Genomic DNA, 18,957 nt, shown 5'->3' on the forward strand with positions numbered 1-18,957 from the left:
GTTAAAATGTGATGACTGAAGACTTCAAGACAGAGAATATTTATGAACAAAGTGTATCCTTGAGAAATTGTGTATTCCTTTAAGACATTTTGTTTTAATAATGCCACCGTCTTTGTTAGAAAAGGTCTTTTGGTTTGTGTTTTAGAGTCTGCATAGCCCAGATAACGATTTACAATTATCAAAATATAACTACGGTCATTTTAAAGTCGTTGCAGCTCCATACAAAATGTAATTTATTTAATGGAAAATCTTGCAAACCCTGCAGTTAAAACCTCTGCGATTGTATTAGTTTAACTTCATGTTTAAAGCTTCTCTCAAACGCTAATAGTCCTGGATGTTATAAAATTGCACACAGAACTGAATCCTGATTGGAAAACCTGAATTCCAATAAACACAACATCAAGCTAATGATAAATGTGATATTTAAAATGGCATGTTATTATCATAGTCAGACCTGTATTTTACTACTATAAGAATCCATGAAGATCTAATGAACATTAACAGACTATTAAAGTATAAATTGTGGGCAATAATCCTAACATATTACATATATTTACATGCATAATGTTTATTAATATGTGTAGGCCCTTTACAAATAAATAAAAACTACATTTGACTGAAGATACATGCTTACATCTGTAGTCTAAATTCCTGTACACTTGGCAGATGTTGTTGCCTGTGGTTTTAGGTCAGTACCAGTCTGTGTCACTGGTCCCTCTGGTCTGAGAGCCGCCTTAAGCCCCATCAGCCCGAGGAGAGTGTGAGGCAGTCTAAACCCTGGTCCAGACCTCATGAATATTAAGCAGCCTGGCTTTAATCTGCCTGATCCTGCACTGCTGCCGCCCACGATAGCATATCTAATTATTTGGACTGATATTAGCCCCCCACTCGCCTCCCTCTCTCCTCTTACACTCCCTGAATGACCAACACACCCTCTGAAATTCTGATTATTATCCCTGGACAAATACAAGAAGTGGACTCCTCACATGACATTCCTCATGTCATAATGCATACACTTTTTTTCTACTCAAAAACCGTATGTCTTGACAATTTTAGACACAAAATAAAGTTATGTAAATTCAACATATGCTCCAAAACATGTAAAGTGTTTTTCCTCATGGCTGTTTATGTCAGTATCAGAATCAGAAAAGGTTTATTCCCATTGTCAATGAACAAAATTCACAAACATAGGAACTTGTCTTGGTGTTTCGGTGCAACATAAAACGATAAAACAATAAACAATGAAACAATTGACTTCGGAAAGTTTCATTTTGAAAAGTTGGCCAGATTTATTTGACAATGTGAATGAAAGTCAAGGATTTCACTGTCGTTTGGTTGTCAAGAGGAAGGAATAATCGATAAATCATCACAATTATAGCAATTTTGCAAGACTAAACTGTACTATTGTGACATCCTCAGTGCCAGGTTTGATTTGGTATTGACTATTGACACCGTATTGCAGAATTGGTATTGGTTCCATAATCTCGGTTCAGTCGATATCCTTGTTGGGCATTTAATTGGTTGTATTAAGTTGTATTATGTTGGCCTAAAATGATTGAATCTTTATCCATCTAAAGCGGTTTAGTAACTTGCAGGATAAATAACATTTACATTACACACTTTAATCAATTTTGTGGTAAGACAAAACAAAACAAAACAACAAAACAAAAAAGACATTTTCAGCACCACTTGCATTGCTTAAAACTAAAAATGTTCACGTTTCAACTTTTAATGTTATGATAAAGAAACATCATAATGTTATGATTATTCTTCATTGTTGGCACTATCACCAAATTACAGGGACATTTTTAATTTACTTTTCCCAATGTTTATTAGATCACGATTCCTCACTAGCGTTATGAAATCCAACTGAATTAAAATATTATGATATTGTCACACAAACCACTTGATAAAATTTACTTTATATATAGTTTTGCTTGAGTATACTAGATGAACTACTGAATGAATAATTCTCACAATTATTATTATTTAGGTCTTAAAAACTGAATATTGTGTCCTGAATAATGAAGAATAATGTTGATATCCTTAGTTAAAACCAAAAGTATCAATATTGGTACAGCCAATATTGCTAAAGCCTCTAAAATCTATTTCACAAATAAAACAATAAAATAAATGAAAATAGACACATGCTCAGAAGAATATGAATGTTAAAGTGAGTTCAGTTTTTGTCATTTTGCATTACATTTTGTTTTGAGAGCAGTATATTCCTATTACAGTTCCTTCCCATGAGTCCTGGCCGCACCCGAACCCCCACCTCCACCTCCAGCTCAGCCTGCAACACCCGCTCCTTATCAGGCCTGAAAACACCCTCCTCCTCCTCCGCTGATAAAACTTAAATGCAAATGATGCTGATTTCATTTCTTCATTTTCTTGCTGGAGATCAGTATTAGCTCCCACACTCTATCTCGCTCACCATTAACCGCACTGATGAAGAGCACGGACGTGGTGGACGGGAGCGTTTTACCTGGAGTGACCTTGCTCTAACCCCAGTTGGAGTCCTATTAAGCATAAAGTAGTATATAAAACGCACTGCTGTTCTTTAGCACCACACCCTCGTATCAGATGGAAGATTAACAGTTGTCGACAGCTGTTAACGGACTGTGGTCGCTGAAGAAAAACTGTACATGCAAATGATTAATGCTGCACCCAGAAGGAGCAATGAAGGATGACGGCTCTCTGACAGGACACTTACATTTGATTTGGTATACGCTTTATTATTATAGCTTGATTTTACCAGGAAAGTCCAGAGGGGATCGTGTGTCTGTGTTTTAGTGTTAGAGGAAACCAAAGCGTCCAGAGAACCCCTGCGCCACTGTGCCATATCATTACAAAGTGCTGCATACTCTGCATCGCACAATACAAACAATACCATCATGAAGAAATAGTAAACGGTAAAGAAATTAATATGAAAGAAAACACAAATAAAATACAATAAAAAGAACGACAGGAAAGCCTTAAATAAAAGTGAGTTTAAGACGATACTGATGGTGCAAGGCTTATCTAATCAGGCAGGTTGTTCCGAAAAGGCTCCATCACCCTTCGACTTTGGAACAGCTAACAGCTTAATGCTAAACCTAAACGATCCTAAAATCAACAGGATGTAGATTTTTGTTCAAACCAGAGATAAGTCTAGTTGAGTTTCATTGATAAAAGGATCATTATGAGTGAAACCATTTAAAAATAAAGGTTTGGGGCGAATTCACACACTCCAAACATGTGTCCACTAATATTGTATATTATGCATGTTCATTCTAGAAATGAGGCTGATTCCATCTCTGGGCTTTCTAGGCTGTGTCAGTTCTAAGTTTTGCATCAGCGAGGCCATCTGATAAACAAACAAACAAACAAACAAACAAACAAACAAACAAACAAACAACATTCTAAATTCCAGAGTGGAGGAAATGGGATGAATTTCTGAATATGACAGAATGTGACAGACACATGTGAGTGGCGTCAGAGCCTGGTTTAAAGACATTTAACATTGTGTTTTATATCATTTTTTTTATTTAACATTTTTGGATTAAGGAAAAACACAGTTTTAACAGTATTTTAACAAATACTGTGACAGAAATGTTGTGCCCACAATAGTTTTTCATTTCTTCTACATATATAATACATACGTTAAACTCAAAATATATTTTTGTGAATCTCAAATAAATTGTTTAGGCTTTTCCCCCCACATTTTTTTTTTTTTTTAAATAAAGAAGCAAATTAATTTACACCCTGGGAATTCAAAAGTGTTTATTTTTTGTTACAAAGACTTAATATCCTTAGCACTTCATTTTGCCTCCTTTCCTTACATTCTAATAACAAAGGGTCTATATGCCAAAAGGAAAACACTTGAGAAAACAACAGTAACAGGGCAGTAACAGTTCAGAATAAAGTATATATTTTACATTCTGTTATTAAGCATTTTCTAGTTGGCCGAGCTCGTGCCCGTCTGATGACCTTTACAAACTGCACTGCTCTCATACAATCACTCATCCATCTATTCACTCCGTTTCCTCTTTCACAGCCTGGTTTCATTCCTCAAATTCCAATTTACTTTAAAATGTATTCTTTTTCATTTTTTAGACAGGGCAGTGGAATATTGACTTTAATAGGCTACCGCGCCGATGTCATGATATTCTTTTTAAAAAGTGTCCCTCGAAGTCTCTTCCTTCTAAACAAAGTCTTTTGGTCTCCAGTGCCCACCCCTCCTCTCTCAACCTTTCAAATCCCTTTTCTCTGTCTGCCACTCCGTCTCTGGCTACAGGAAATGGGTTCTGTCCCGACGTAGGGGGTTCACTGTCCCAAACAAAGAGGTCACTGTGCGAATCCTCCAAAAATACAAAGAAGAAAAGGAAGGAAGATAAGATCAGAGCCTTCTCATCCGCCGGACTCACGCAGCACACACATCTCGGACACAGGCACGCAGCGGGCTCCCAGCGAGGGCACCGAGCTCACGAGGTGCAGCTATCATCAGCAGCGGAAGACCCCGGTCAGACCCACACCTGGGCAGTGAGGGCAGCGCGGTGTCCGGAAGACTCACTAACTCACACGTACCAACATTTCAGTCAACAAATGTACATATTAAACATTGTAACAACATCTACTTTTGGCTTTTAAATCTGCAAAAAGAATTCTGCAAAAATAAATATGTTTCAGAGGTTTTTTTCATACTTGGCACAGATGTTTTCCTTCATTGCTCCACTCGTTGTGCCCATTTGTCATTCCCAGTCTTTTTGTCTTTTTGAAGTGGTACAAATGGAGTGAGTACAAACAAATACAGTGCAAAAACATAACACTGTAGGTTTAAACAATAATGCAAATTTAACATTAATTCATGGTTTTAATAGCGTTGCAGGCAAATTGGTGACTGCCATGAAAACAAGCCAAACATCTGATATTTTAAGGCCACAGATCGACCAGAACTAAATATTGGCTAAATATCTCGGCTGGAGATTTAAGATCGATAGCTAAAAAGAGCAAATAAACAGCAAATGTCTCCCCTACTTCTGCTGTTCTGAAGTTCAGCCGCATGAGCATACAATAATCATTATTAAAATATGAGTTGGGGGAAAAACCACAAGCACAGCAAAAAAACTAAAATAGAATACGTCTAAATGCCCTGGTGAGTTAGATGCTGCCTTGGCATTTTTTTTTAAATAAAGGCAAGGATTATAAACAGTTTTTTTCTGACCAAACTGTCAGAATCATTACAGCCACATAAATTACCAATATATCTGTGTCCCCTCATCAGTTTGTGTCCCTATAATCCAGAGGAGCGTTGTGGCGCTGCATGCAAATGACATGTAAAAATATAAAGTCGGGTGATACTTAAACCGGGGCCGTGATAAGAGATGTGAATATGAGGCACTCTTGGAAAGCGCCTCCTGAACTGCTGCTGATCAGGCTCTCAGATAGTGCTCTCCACAGCGCCTGCCTGCCTGCATACTGCTGAAGCCTCACTGACGACACCGTGATGGAGATACCCAGACTGATCAACACCCCCGACTTCCCTCTCCCCCGCCGCTTCCATTGTTCCTCGTCTCCCTTAGATGGATTTCTGTCTATCAGTATTAATCTATGGTGACGGGTTTGTCTCCCTCCTCTCTCTCGCGCGCGCTCTCTCTTTCTCTCTGAGCTGGACAGAGCCGACAGCTGATACATGCATGGCATATGTCATAATCTGGACAAGTTTGGATATAGGTGGCGCTAGAGAGCTGGCCTCTACTGGGCATGTGGATTGGATAAGCTTTAGGGAGTCCTGAGTCCGAGAGGGTTATGGTTGAGAGAACCTGCTCGTCAAGTAAGTGTTCATCTCCCACACGTATGTAATTAAAGGAATGTGACTAAAAGAAAGCTGAGTGAGGAGAAACATAATATATAATGCTGACTAGTAAATCTACAGACTTACACCAAACAGCAGTACCTCTAATATGAAATACTGATACTTAAAAAACATACTTTTCAAAAATATAGATGTATACTTCACACAGTCTCTCAACCTCTTCTAGTCTATCTGAATTAAAGCAATATTTCACAGCAGGTAAAAGAGCCCAATATTCAGGTACATCCTCTTGCGTACACGTACTCGTAACTCGCATCTTGTTTGTTCCTCTTCTTGGGGGCATCACTGAAGGTGTCACCACTCTCAGTCTAATCATCAATTTGTCATCTTCTGAAGGAGCAGCGCTTTAATTAACATTCTAATTTGATGGGCGGAGGAGACAGAAAAACACAGTTGATGAGGCCAGATAACATTTGGAGATGTTGATCAGGATGTAAACAAACATTTGATGAGCAAGAACCAGTGATCACCTTGAATCGTCCTTCCAGGAGACTGAAGTGAGTTAGGAGGTACAGGGGAGATAGAGAGAAGAGACACTACCCAAAAAGTGTTTGAAAAGCCGTGGGTGGCGCGCCTTATCGGCCCAGTTCTCCTGCAGAGATTATTGGGGGATTAGTGCGAACGCTTGTTTCTAAAACATGATGAAAAGACGTTCAGTGTGTGATAACGCTTTGAACTCCCCTTCTCAGCTCCTTCTAGGATCGTGCCTCCAGGCTGCTGTTCCACGAAACTCTGCGGTGCGCTGGAGCTGCTGCAGAGGGGAACCACAACAGCCCCATGTGCACGGAGGCTCTACTGTGGACAAGCAACAGGCTCAACATCTCACTGTGCTCTTCAAAGCTCGGACACGAGTCGCACCGCTTTGTCCAATCGCATGGCCTTTGACTATCAGTTAATTAAAGAGGATCCTATCACAGCAGAGCCGATACAATATCTAATGTATTCTGTATGATCCAATCACAAGAAAGCTCCACCATCTCAGCGCATCATCCAAGTTTCTCATTCACTATGTCAGAGCTTTTCATCAATATATGAAAGAACAGGACTTTGATGTTCTTAATCTGGTGATATACCTAATTTGACCTGAGTCTTTTTAGTCTTTTATCATCTCCTCATTTGTGAAGACTTTGTGCATACATTTTGACAGTTGAAATAGCATTGTTTGTACTGACCCATGTGTGCAGCATTTCATTGTTAATGGGCCTATAACTGTAGGATTCATATTCTTACTAGAAATTAATATTTGTGTGAATATTTTTGTTTATGCATATGCAATAGTTGAGGAAAGGTTATCAGTCATTTGCATTTTTATTTATCAAAGCTAAAACTTGACAGCCACTCTGTAAACTTAGGCCCCATCACATGCCCTTTAACTATCAGTTAATTAAAGTTGTACCAATCAGAGACCGGGAGATATAATATCAGATTTGTTGACTGTGATCCAATCAGACTGAAGCTGACGTTGCCATGGGAGGTTAGCAGAGGTAGACGTGCGGTTCACTCAAGCACAAAGCCTGAGGAATCCACTGCTGCTCATCAGTGCATCAGTAAACATGATTATAGCCTGTTGTAAAGTCCAACACCTTTATCACACAGAATATATTTAAATAGATAAATGGTTTTGAGCTGCTTTCTCAAAAGATGCAAATGGGAGGATTTCCATATGACACAGGCTGGTAGCACACATCTAATCACACCAAGGAGAACTCAGTGGGAGATCAGGCTGGAGCTCATCTGCTGCAGACACACCCCACTTTCAAACCACGCTCTATAAGGGCACATGGTAATTTTATGCAGGATGCTGTACGGATACTATCATTATGAAGGAAGGATGTTTTTGACGACAAATCAACATTAAAAGGCTTACAGCTTTAGGCTCTACACGTGACGCTATAGAGTCATCTCACTTTTGAGATCCTATTTTTTGTTGTAAAAATACAGTTCACACACACCCAAACATAGACATTTCTTTATGTTTATCTGCTAGGATCGGTGCAAAGTGCAAACCTTTGTGCAAAACACAACCAACCTTGAGGATTTGTTTTGACCAAAACCATCCCAGCCCACGTAAACACATAAATGTTTTTTCTTTATGACATAAATCCATTGTGCACTTCACATGTCTGTTGCATTAGCTCAAGCTTATGTGCAGACACCATTTCCACCTGCCCGTGTTGCTGGGTAGGCCTCGTATTTAACTGATAGCTTATCTGGGCGCGCCAAATAAGAAGTAAATTTTCCGAGAGAAGTTGAGAGAAGAAGGGCGACGCTGGAGGGGGCAGAGCACTGCAAAGAGGGCCATGCCAATCTCACCCACAGAGGCAGGGCATCGCCTCAGGCCTGCAGAGCACAGCACGGATCACCACTGACGGAGAGGCAGATAGAAGACCAGCAGAAACTGGATTTAAAATGGAAAAGTGAGGTGGCATTAAAATAGGAGAAAAAAACTGCTTGTTGGAACATTGCAAAAATGTATGTACCAACAATGGATTTTTGAAAAAACCTGACCTTGTTTAGAAATCAAGTAAATTTTGAAAATAAAAAAATATATGAATGCAAGATATATAGATTTTATGATTAGTGAAAAGGCCATAAAACTGCCACACAAATAAGTGGTATTTTTGTTCTTCGTGAATCTAGGCCTAGGCAGTGTTTCTCAAACTATATTACGTGTACCACTGGTAGTACTCAGGCTCCTCTGAGTTTCTACTGATTGCTACTGAAGTTCTAACCAAGAACTAACTGAAAGATGAACAAAAATGTGACAGCTCTATAGTTTAAGACATGCAATAGTCCTATTATAGGCCAACGGGTTTAGCTCTGGGCTGGTGGAGGGCCAAATATTTTCTTATGGAAATGTTTGAGGATGACTGGGCGAGCAAAAATGAAGATAAGATTGTAAAGAACACACACCGACTTAAAGTACTGGACCCTAAACTATAACGCTTTCAAAAATAGTTTGAAAAAAGACAACATATTTAAATGTATACATGAAACTGTTCCATTTCTGTTCAATTGTAGCCCTTAGCTCCATTGGAACATATGAGGACAGCACACAGTGGACAACCCTGACCCGTGCTGACCGGTGTGAGGAAGAGTCCAGCAGACAGAGGGGTGGGGGCGCCCGGAGTGACAGGGAGAGAAACACAGGAGGAATGTGATTAGGCCCTATCAGCCCAAGATAGTGAAGGTCCGTCTCCACACTCCCCATCAACTGATAGCACAGACCAGGGAGGGTCCAGCATGAAGGAAGAAGAAATAGGTTTCATACGAGTCATGATGAGGCACTTTCCATAAGGATATAAGGAGATAGGAAGTAGTGGGACACAAAGGGCAGCTGAAAGAGACAAAAGGTGATCTCTCTCTCGCACGCGCGCGCACACGCACACACACACACACACACACACACACACACACACACACACACACACACATCTATCCAGTCCACCCCAACCCGACTGATAATAAAGCAAATCTTCGAAATGAGAGCCTATCAAGCAGGAATCAATCACTGGGGTTTGCTGTGCAGGAGGATGGCGCCATGTGGAGATAAAAGACAGGCGGACGTCTGGGGAGGGCCAGGGGAGAGGAGAGCGAGACGAGAAGAGGAGGGAGACAGGGAGAAACTGGATACACAAGGTTCAGATGTGGACCGGGTCAACAGGGCTAGCTCAGCAAAACCACCAATTATGAGCTACTACGCGCCAATGCTATGGGAGAACCAAGCTAAATATTTATTCAGTCAAAGTAAACTGTCTGTATCCATAGTACACTGATTTGTTACTTTCAGGGGTTTAAAAGATACCAAAGATTCCAATAGATTATATCACAACAAACTCACATGTAGTAAAAAAAAAATCAAAAGGGTTTGGGTTATTATTTTTTTCCAAAGCGAACAGATTCAAAGCAATTATAAGTGGTTAAAGTGTAAGTACTGTACTTGTACTGCAAATGTTTAGGTAACTATATTTATACTTCACAACTTCACTGTACTTTCTACTGCACTACATTTTTTTAACTGGACTAACACACTTTGTATTTTTCTCATGGTTTTAGACCTGCTGAAATGAGTAAGTTTTATTTTTATTTTTTTAGCACGTTTATGGAGATATGTAGCCAACATTTTGTAGCAAACACAATATAAATGACCAGGCACATTTCTTCGGATGACCAACAACCAGGGCAATTCTTTATCAAGATCACAATGTGAAGCTTTAATAGTTCTCAAACAATCTAAAGCTTCACCAACCAAACTATCGGTGACTAGGTCTGTGCCAGGAAGCCTCAAGCCTCTTCCATCCTCACGACATGTGATCAGATGATTATACACATGACCAGCACGATCCGCTCCCTCACAATGTTCTCGAGGAGCGCACTAAAAATGACATTCCCATCCACAACCACATCACTAGATCAATAGTTTATTCCATTACCAACATCTGACCTTTGACTTGTGCAGCTACAACTGTAAAAAGGATGTAAAGTATGAAAAGATGGCTGACACAATGTACTAAAATTGTACATAAAATATCAAAGTTTCCCTTTCAATCAGATTGGATAGAAATGGTATCTGTCCATCAGAGCATATAACAGTGGGGACATTTACATGGCCAGAAAAACAACTAGAATAATCAATAATTAGATGAGATTTTTGGTGTGTTTACATGCACAGGAGAAATCTGATAACCTCATAATGGTGGCGTGTCAGTTCATTGGTGGACTTTAAGAATTAAAAAAATAAAACTTCTTTTTAATCATTAACACTATTCTCTTTCATTTTTCTATTTGCCCTTTGCATAAATCTCCTTGTCAAAACCTCCACAGCTGTGAACAATCAGAAAGAAATCAGATTACTCACCATCAGATGTAACTGTTTACATGACATTTTAATAATCTGATAACTCCAGAAGTCAATGATCAGATTTTTAGTGTGCATATAAACAGAGCCACTGTCTCTACATACACCGAGGGGCAGAGGAGGGTACTAGTGTCTTACCTGAGCTTCCTGGTTCTCTGTGCTGCTCTCCGATTGGACCGTTCCGGGATAGGGCCCCCACTCTGTGCCCTGATGGAGGTCAGTGCGAGACAGAATGGTACAAACCCCGCCTTCTTCACTCATCTGCAGCTCATCTACGAAGCAAGACCAGAAGCAAGAGGATATTAGCATCAGCATGTAAAAAAGACCATGTGCCGCAAAAGAATGTCAATGAAATACTATGGAAAAAGTCGAAATTCAAATTTTCATTCATCATAATTAACATAAAAAGCAACTAGAATCCAACCACAAAGGGCATAAGTCTTTTTGTTTTTTGTTTTGGGGTCATAAGACTAAGGGGGATAATGTGCGTTTTGTTTTCTATATTGCCTGAATTTGACCTGATCTCCAACAGCAGGGGGCGCACTGCACACAGAACTGCCCCATCCTGCCTTTAGTTTTGCCCAGGAAAGTTTTGCCTGTGTACATTCCCACTTCCTCACATTGATAAGTGCAAACGGATGGCCGTGACAACTGTGGTGTGAGTCTGAAACAGATGGAGTGGGATCCATCGAAACAAAACTGAACACAAGTCCAACCACGTCTGCTCAGAAGGACTTCTGCTGAATGAAAACCAAAGATACTTGAAGAGTCAACGCTGTAGTGGAGTGATTCAAACTACATCTAATATAGTTCCAAAAGAGATAATGAAATGGGACTTCAGAACCTTACTTCTAAACCCTTAGTGCCCGTCAAAAGTATTGCAATCCAGATACTAATCAATACCAAAGCTAGTATCAAAACTGGATGTAAATTTGAACCACACAAACAGAATTTGACCTTTCCTGAATAGTTTGATAATGGTTTTATCTTTATTAAGGCTATTGCAATAAATTCTTATTGTTTTGTGTTTAAATTGACATCCAACTGTGTAAAAAAAACATGTTTTTGTTATTATCGCTGTGGTATTGAAATTGTTATTGAGTCTTTTCCTCCAAATGTTAGTCTTGTGACAACATTTTAAAACGGTAAATGTCGACTTCATAAATAGAAACCGCAACTTTTCAATTATTTGCAAAGCCCAAAATTATGACCAAACCACTTCCCAATCTTCCTACTCCCCCCCCCAAAATATAGACGATAAGAAGTTGCATGTGGCACACCGGTTTAGTTTGACAAACTACATGCGGTTTGTCCTGGTTCTCCTTGATGCCTCCATATGACTCGTCTGATCAAACCAGGGCACAGACCCCACCTCCTCCCACCTCCTCCCTCCTCCAGCTCCTCGTCTTCTGTCCGTGGCTGAGGCGGCTGTTCCAGGGGGTCGGTCTAAAGTGGCGGGCCCGATAAGAGTGTTTGTCTAACACTCTCCATGTCAAAACACTCATCTATCTTCTCTGTATCTATCCCCACCAGAGAACAACGGACAGACGCAGATAAAATGGCTTTCCCACAACCGCTGCTGCTGCTGCTGCTGGGGTTATGAACGGGATGGGGTGGGGGGCAGTTTGAAAAGGACGTGCCGTGCAGACAAGTCCACAATGATTTATAAAACATGGCTCTGATAGTAGGGCTGGAAAGTTTCTTTGCCGTTTGCTGTAAGAAGTCTTTGTGGTTTAGTCGCCAAACAAGATATTCTCTGTGACAAGAGGCAAAATGTCATCAAATACTGAAAAAAGGACTGTGGATCCAAAAGTGATTTCTCTTAGGGCACCAAAGAATAGAAATAATGGAATTTAAATAATAAAAATGGCAGACTTTAATAAGCTTTTGGGGCATGCTGCACTTTTATTGCCGGATGCCCTGCCAACAATGTATCTCCACTTGGAACTAGAGATGTCACAATATCAAATGTTTATGTCTCAATTATTGTGGGAACAAATGTCAGGGTGTAACAAGGTTTGACGATTATTATTATTATTGACGCATAACATAGCTTTTTTGTTCCAATAGTCTGAACAGCTTTATGGAATCAAACATTCTGAATGCAAAAGTAAAGTTATTGTGATATAAACAGCCACATAAAAAAGCACTAAAGATTTAGTTGTACTTTTTGGAGTCCCAATTGAATTGAAATGACGATCAAAATGGTCGTGATTAAATTTGTTTTGTTACAATCATAATGTTAGCTGAATAATCACAATGACCAATTAAGTGAATAATCTTGACATCCCTACTTGGACCTTAGAAATCTTTCTCTTCCAACTTCAGCACATTACGGACAACACAACTTGAAAATACGTCTTCAGCGTTACAAGACGTAACAGAAGAATGGAATGTACAAGAGGAATTAGAAAAACGTCAAGGTGAGTCGTGTAAAATGACAGGTATCATTGGACATTGGAGTCGTGGATCTCAGGTCTGGTCCGGTTTGAGTTACTGTAAAAGTCTCCATCCCCAGGTCCACAGAGATCACGACACTGCGCCAGACGCAACAGGAGCTGAGCAGGGCCTCGAGCTCAGGTGGAGATCAGGGGTTTGATCAAGTGACCCAGGCTTAAGGTGGGTCTCTATTTCACCTTCAGGTTTGCACCACTGGTAAGCTTCTGTCAAACAAAAACTACCCCACATGAGTTAAGAGAAGAGGCAATAAGTAAAAGTGGAAGATATATCGCAAAGTGGATAATATCACAAATTAATCATGAAAACATTTATTTTGTTGAAGTGGATCCAAAGTATTAATAAACACTATAATGACTCCTTCTTCTTCAGGCCAGAACCTCGTCTTATGATCCTGTGAGGCCGGAGTTCGGCCATCGTGACCCGTTTTATCTTCTCACTTCATCACTGTCCGATCTGCCACACTGCCATTGGCTCATCCAGGTCACATGAGCGCCTTATCTGAATGACCAGAGCCACGGACCCTCATTGTGAAACTGTGCTAGTGTTTGACCCCATAAGCCAACAAAGATATCAAGTATAAACAAGCATCAGTTGGCCACTTGTACAAATTCAACTCGACACAGTGTGCTGTAGTTTAGGATTTCTGTGGACATATTCCTCTTGACTATCTATGTGTTTCAAAGTGATGACAAATGAGTGACGTTGCCATCGCAATTAACAATTCAAGACTAAACATGACTTATGAATGAATATGAATTACGGCGGGCTACCACAAGTAAATCGATTCATCATAACTAATCAATTATTGAGATTGTGATCATTTATGAATCGAATGATTGTTTTCTGGTCAACACACCAACTCAAAAACATGCAATGTGCAGAGAGGAGAGGTTACTTCAAAAAGACCACAATGTAAATGTTTTATTTCCATCAGGATGTCCTCAAACTGTGTCATCTTAGCTTCATAAGATATTCCTTTATTGTCCCACATGGGGAAATTTCATTGGTGCAACGCAGGTAGATACAGAGGTAGATACAGAAGAACAGATCACTTATAGGAAGAAAATACGGTAATATATATTATCAGAAATAATATATATTTCTGATTGATTTATTGACTTTGTTCCTGGCGTGAACAATATATATTATAAGCCACAATATTATAATATTATAATATTGTTAGAAGCCACGCCAGGAACAAAGTCAATAAATCATCTGGGTCAAATTCAGTAAATATCTAATAATCGCTAAATTAGTCACAGTTATAATGGCAACGTAGGCCTGACAAACTACTGTTACTACTGTTACTACTATCATCTGTACTGTCTGTGTCATTAGCTTAACCTTAGCACACTGGAGCTAATGATGCAGTGATCTGTAATTACTGGGCAGGCGGCATCACTTACTATCAGGGCTAAGTTCTGCTCATAGCACCGTTAGATCGGAGCTATCGCCGCGGCTGCGTTAATGAGTGTTTGTGGTAATCCCAGCAGGTTAACAGTGTTCGGCGGGATAACAGACACGCAACACGCCTAATCCTGTTAATTACCCTTTTGCCCAGCACGAACCACTGCAAAGACCTTATCAAAATGGCCGCACTGCTGAAGATACACCCCCAGAGCCCCGTGCAGAACTGACAGGACATCCCATCCTCCGAATCAAACTGGAGTATTTTTGGAAAGGTTTTGTTATCATTTTGTAGCAGACTGTATGCACACAGCTCACTTCTTTAGCTCTCCGACACTCACTTCCACATCGAAATACATAGACAAAGGCTTATCGATACAGACGCTTCAGCAGCCACTGGGGCGTCCAGGCCTCTTTGACGAGCCAACACAATAAAACAATCAGCCATCATTAATGAAACGACTGACGCAATTAACCGCTGCTGCTGAGTCGGAGGAAGCCTTGCACATAACATAACATCATAATAGTGGTCAAGGCGCACACAGAGGAGGATACTAGTAACAAAAACATGTGATATTACTCAAGTTTGTGTCGGCAGTAAAAGTTATTTGTAATTACAGACGATACTCTCGATATTCTAATTTTTGCACATCTCCAAAGCAACAATTGCAATATAATACATGTTTTCATATATCTTCCACCTCTACTTGTAACCAATTTCCTTTTTAATGTAGCAAGAAGGATAAAACCTTAAAACATTTACAAAATCAAGTATTTTCCATGGTTAGACAACATTTGTCAAACTAAATCTTATCTGAAGGAGCGAAACACAAACGTTCAAATGAAACTTTTGTCACTAATTCTATTACTCAAGCCGACTTGGAAGTTTGCAATGGTTTCAGAAGTAAATCTGTCATTCATTTTAGCCTCAGACTTTTAGACAAACTTAAACAGTAAGCGATAAAAGGCAAGAACAGTTATTTGGTAACTAATGTCCATAACATGGTTGTACGTTGTAATGTGAAAATCTGCTCAATATTTTAATAACTTAGCTGTTTGTAAAGTTTCAGAAACAGATTTTAGATTACAGTCTACATTACATAATTATAGCTGATTAGCCCCAAGCAATATAATACATTCTGAGGGAAAATATATTTAACCTTTAATTTTATGTGATTAAATATAAGATCATTAAGTTATAACATATATATAAAACCACATTCAACACTTAAACATACTTCATTACGCTGATGACATTATTGACGTCAAACAAAACACATGTAGCTGCATAGTGAGGTAACACCACTTATATTTATATGTATGAGAGGATTTTCCCCACACAACTTATATTTACTGAGCAGCGGCCTCACCCTGAAGGTTAATGTAAATCCACGTTGTTGAGAGCATGAATTAAGACTCTGTACAGGAGCAGAGTCTGAAGAGCAGCGGCTGATTGGATATCAATGAGGAGTGGTAGAAAAGACACACAGGTGTAATCCAACACTGTCTCCGCTCTATCTGGCCTAATTGATTTTAAAAAGACTATTGTTGAAATCAAATGAGCACATCACAGCGCGCCTATTGATTTTTTGACACCCTACAACAGGAAATCTTTATCTGCCGCCAACTCCGACCCCGCGCTAATAGGTGGGGTTTAACCTCTGCTGAATGACAAATCCAGCACCTCCCTATTTCTCTTCTGTATCACGGTCCTCACGGAGAACTCCGGGAACAATACAGGCAGACAAAAGCACCGGAACACCTCCAGGAACACACGTCCCCTCTGACCGGCGTCCCAAACCTCACTCAATGGTGCAGACTAACCACCAAAACTGCATTTCACACTGACCCAAATCTATTGTTAAGACGATACTGTTAAAAAGTTTTGTTGAAGGTTTGGTGAAGGTTTTGATTACAGCAATACCTTTTCTTTCAAATTATTAGTGTAGACGGGGTATTGTATTTATTTAGTTACTGATGTCTTTATTTTTTTGGCATCTTTATTGTTGTACTTAATTCACTTTCGGTCTCTCTTATAGTTTAAAGGTGCACTACTTTCCAGGTAGAGGGTGCTTGTGTTCATGGAGATTAGGGCTGTAGGTCCTTTGCCTTTTAGTTTAATCAGTCAATGGTGGCTTAGTTGACCAAAATGTTTAACAGTTGACGAATTATTTTATTTTCATTATGAGGCTTTATATAGGACAACATCAAAAAGGAGAAGACATGGAGTGAAAAAGCTGAAGATCTGGTAGTGAATCATGATGTCACACTGCAGGACATGTAAAAATATCTCTAATATAAAGATTTACAGACAAAATGTATGTAGTACATGTGAAAAGTCTGCCTTAATACAACTTAAAATCATAAGTTGTTTTAAATTACCTTAGTATTTTGCTACAACAACAACAACAATGCTGTTTTCATTTAGTTTGTTGTTGTTTTGAATGAACAAAAGTTGTAGTTGTAGTTTTGTGTCTGGTCAGCCACTTGAGTTTTGAGATCTTTTACCCCTTTTTTAGTTTGCCATTAAACTTCCGTTGCTCCAAGGAAACAAGCAGGTAACGCGATCTGTGGAGAGGCGAGCCTGCTCACAGTAAGAATGCATGTTTTAGATTTTTATTAAGCAATAAACACCTGTAATTGAATAAATTAATAAGTTTAATGCCACAGTGTGGAATATTCCAGGCAAAACAGTGGCTGCAAATGTCAAATATTCTTAGATATATCTCTGCTATAATTTTTTTTTACATCCAACCACATTTTTATCTCCCAAATACAAACAACAGGAAATGTCATGTTGTATTCAAATATACATTATTCCTCAGTGATGACCAGTTCCGTGCTTTCTTAAACTCGTACACAGATAAGGTGAATTCCTGCCTGTGCCTCTGTGTTCTCTTTGTGCGCTCCCTCGTGTTCCCCGCTGCACCCCTGGGTCCCGGGAGTCCAGCCGGCTCCGAGCTCACAGACAGATACACATTTGTGGGATACGCATCTTCTGCTCAGGACCACACAATCATTTCCATTTTACCCTCTGTTGCACAGGCGAGATAACACACCTGCGGAGCCGTCTAATCAGATGAGCTTCAACAGAACTTTATCATTGACATTTACCACTGTTTACCCAACTAATTTCTCTTAACTGCACTGCTGAACTTTTATCTGCAAAATACATACAGCGGCAGAAAAGAGCAAGAAGCAAACATGCAAATTCACAAATATGCGAAGGAAGATAATTTGAAGAGGAGAAACTAAAGGTATTCGCTCGGTTCCTCTGACGACCGGGCGAAGCCGACACAAGCCGCACGCCGCCAACTACAAACGCCCCACACTCATACACAACTGTCTTCATTCAGAGGAATAACATCAGCTTCAATAAAAGGGAAATATTGTTTTTGGACAGAGGGGAAAATATGTTAGACCAAAATAGTTGCAGCCAAGGTTTAATGACTTTAAGAAGTTTGTTGAAGCTACTTTTATTTGGAAGCAATTCACAAACTGTATTTTATCATGATTTTTTTTTGTTAAACTTGGCCTGGTGTGGCAAATTGGCCAATACTTTAGTTTCCTTTCCTTGGATGTAAATCATTTGTTAACCTGCTTTAGGCCAAATGGAGTGGCATTGATCGCCAACCCTTAGTATAGATAAATACATTTTACTTGTTAGTTCTTGACATGAGTTCAATCATTTTTTAATTTAGCCTGCCATTTATCAATTGAATCCACTGCAGAATGTATTGTAAATGAAAGGGCATAACATATCCCTTTAGGAGAGTCTTAAGTTTGAGATCTTGACATCTCTTGAATTTACCAAGCAATATCTAAAGTTCAAGCATTAACGTTGTAAATGTGGACAGGTGATTTGACAGACTTCCATCTCTTGAGCCTCTCTGTCTCTCTCTCTTTCTCTTTACGACTGTCACAAATTGAAAGTGGAGACCTTCCAGAAACTCGCCCTGATAATCACACATAAATTAATTAGAAACTGTTTCTTGACATTCTGTTCGCACAGACTGGGAGCGGCAAAAAGACTCAGGCAAAGCCACTAAATTAATTGTACGCTATGTGACTCTGATAATTAATTCAATCATTAATTCATGTCTGCTTTAACAACTCCTTCTGGCGGCGGCAGAACAGGACGTTTCAATCAGGCCGGTATCGGCAGCGTGCGCTCTCAGACACGTGGGCAAAAGTTACACACTGATAAAATGTCTTCATATGCTTGGGTCAATCAGAGTTTTTTCTTAATCTGTTAATTATCCAATCAAAATACGTGGCTCGGGCAGTATGGGGAATGTTGACCGAATCCTCCTTTTTCTTGAGCTTGGCCCTTCACCCAACATGCTGCACTAATGGGTTAGCGTCATTATTTAGATGT

General features: G+C 39.6%; 1 protein-coding gene across 1 annotated transcript in view; it reads right to left on the reverse strand.

Annotated features, from left to right (window-relative positions):
* The window catches only part of zfpm1 (zinc finger protein, FOG family member 1), a 73,483-nt gene that overhangs the window by 7,641 nt on the left and 46,885 nt on the right, over positions 1 to 18,957 (reverse strand). Inside the window, exon 4 of the mRNA XM_072434501.1 lies at positions 10,851 to 10,984. Coding sequence (XP_072290602.1) covers positions 10,851 to 10,984 — 134 coding nt within the window. The remainder of the gene's footprint in view (positions 1 to 10,850; positions 10,985 to 18,957) is intronic.

The sequence above is a fragment of the Eucyclogobius newberryi genome, unplaced genomic scaffold (genome assembly GCF_026437365.1).
Source record: "Eucyclogobius newberryi isolate DKJ021-1_F unplaced genomic scaffold, fEucNew1.0.hap1 SCAF_7, whole genome shotgun sequence".
Classification (NCBI taxonomy): domain Eukaryota; kingdom Metazoa; phylum Chordata; class Actinopteri; order Gobiiformes; family Gobiidae; genus Eucyclogobius; species Eucyclogobius newberryi.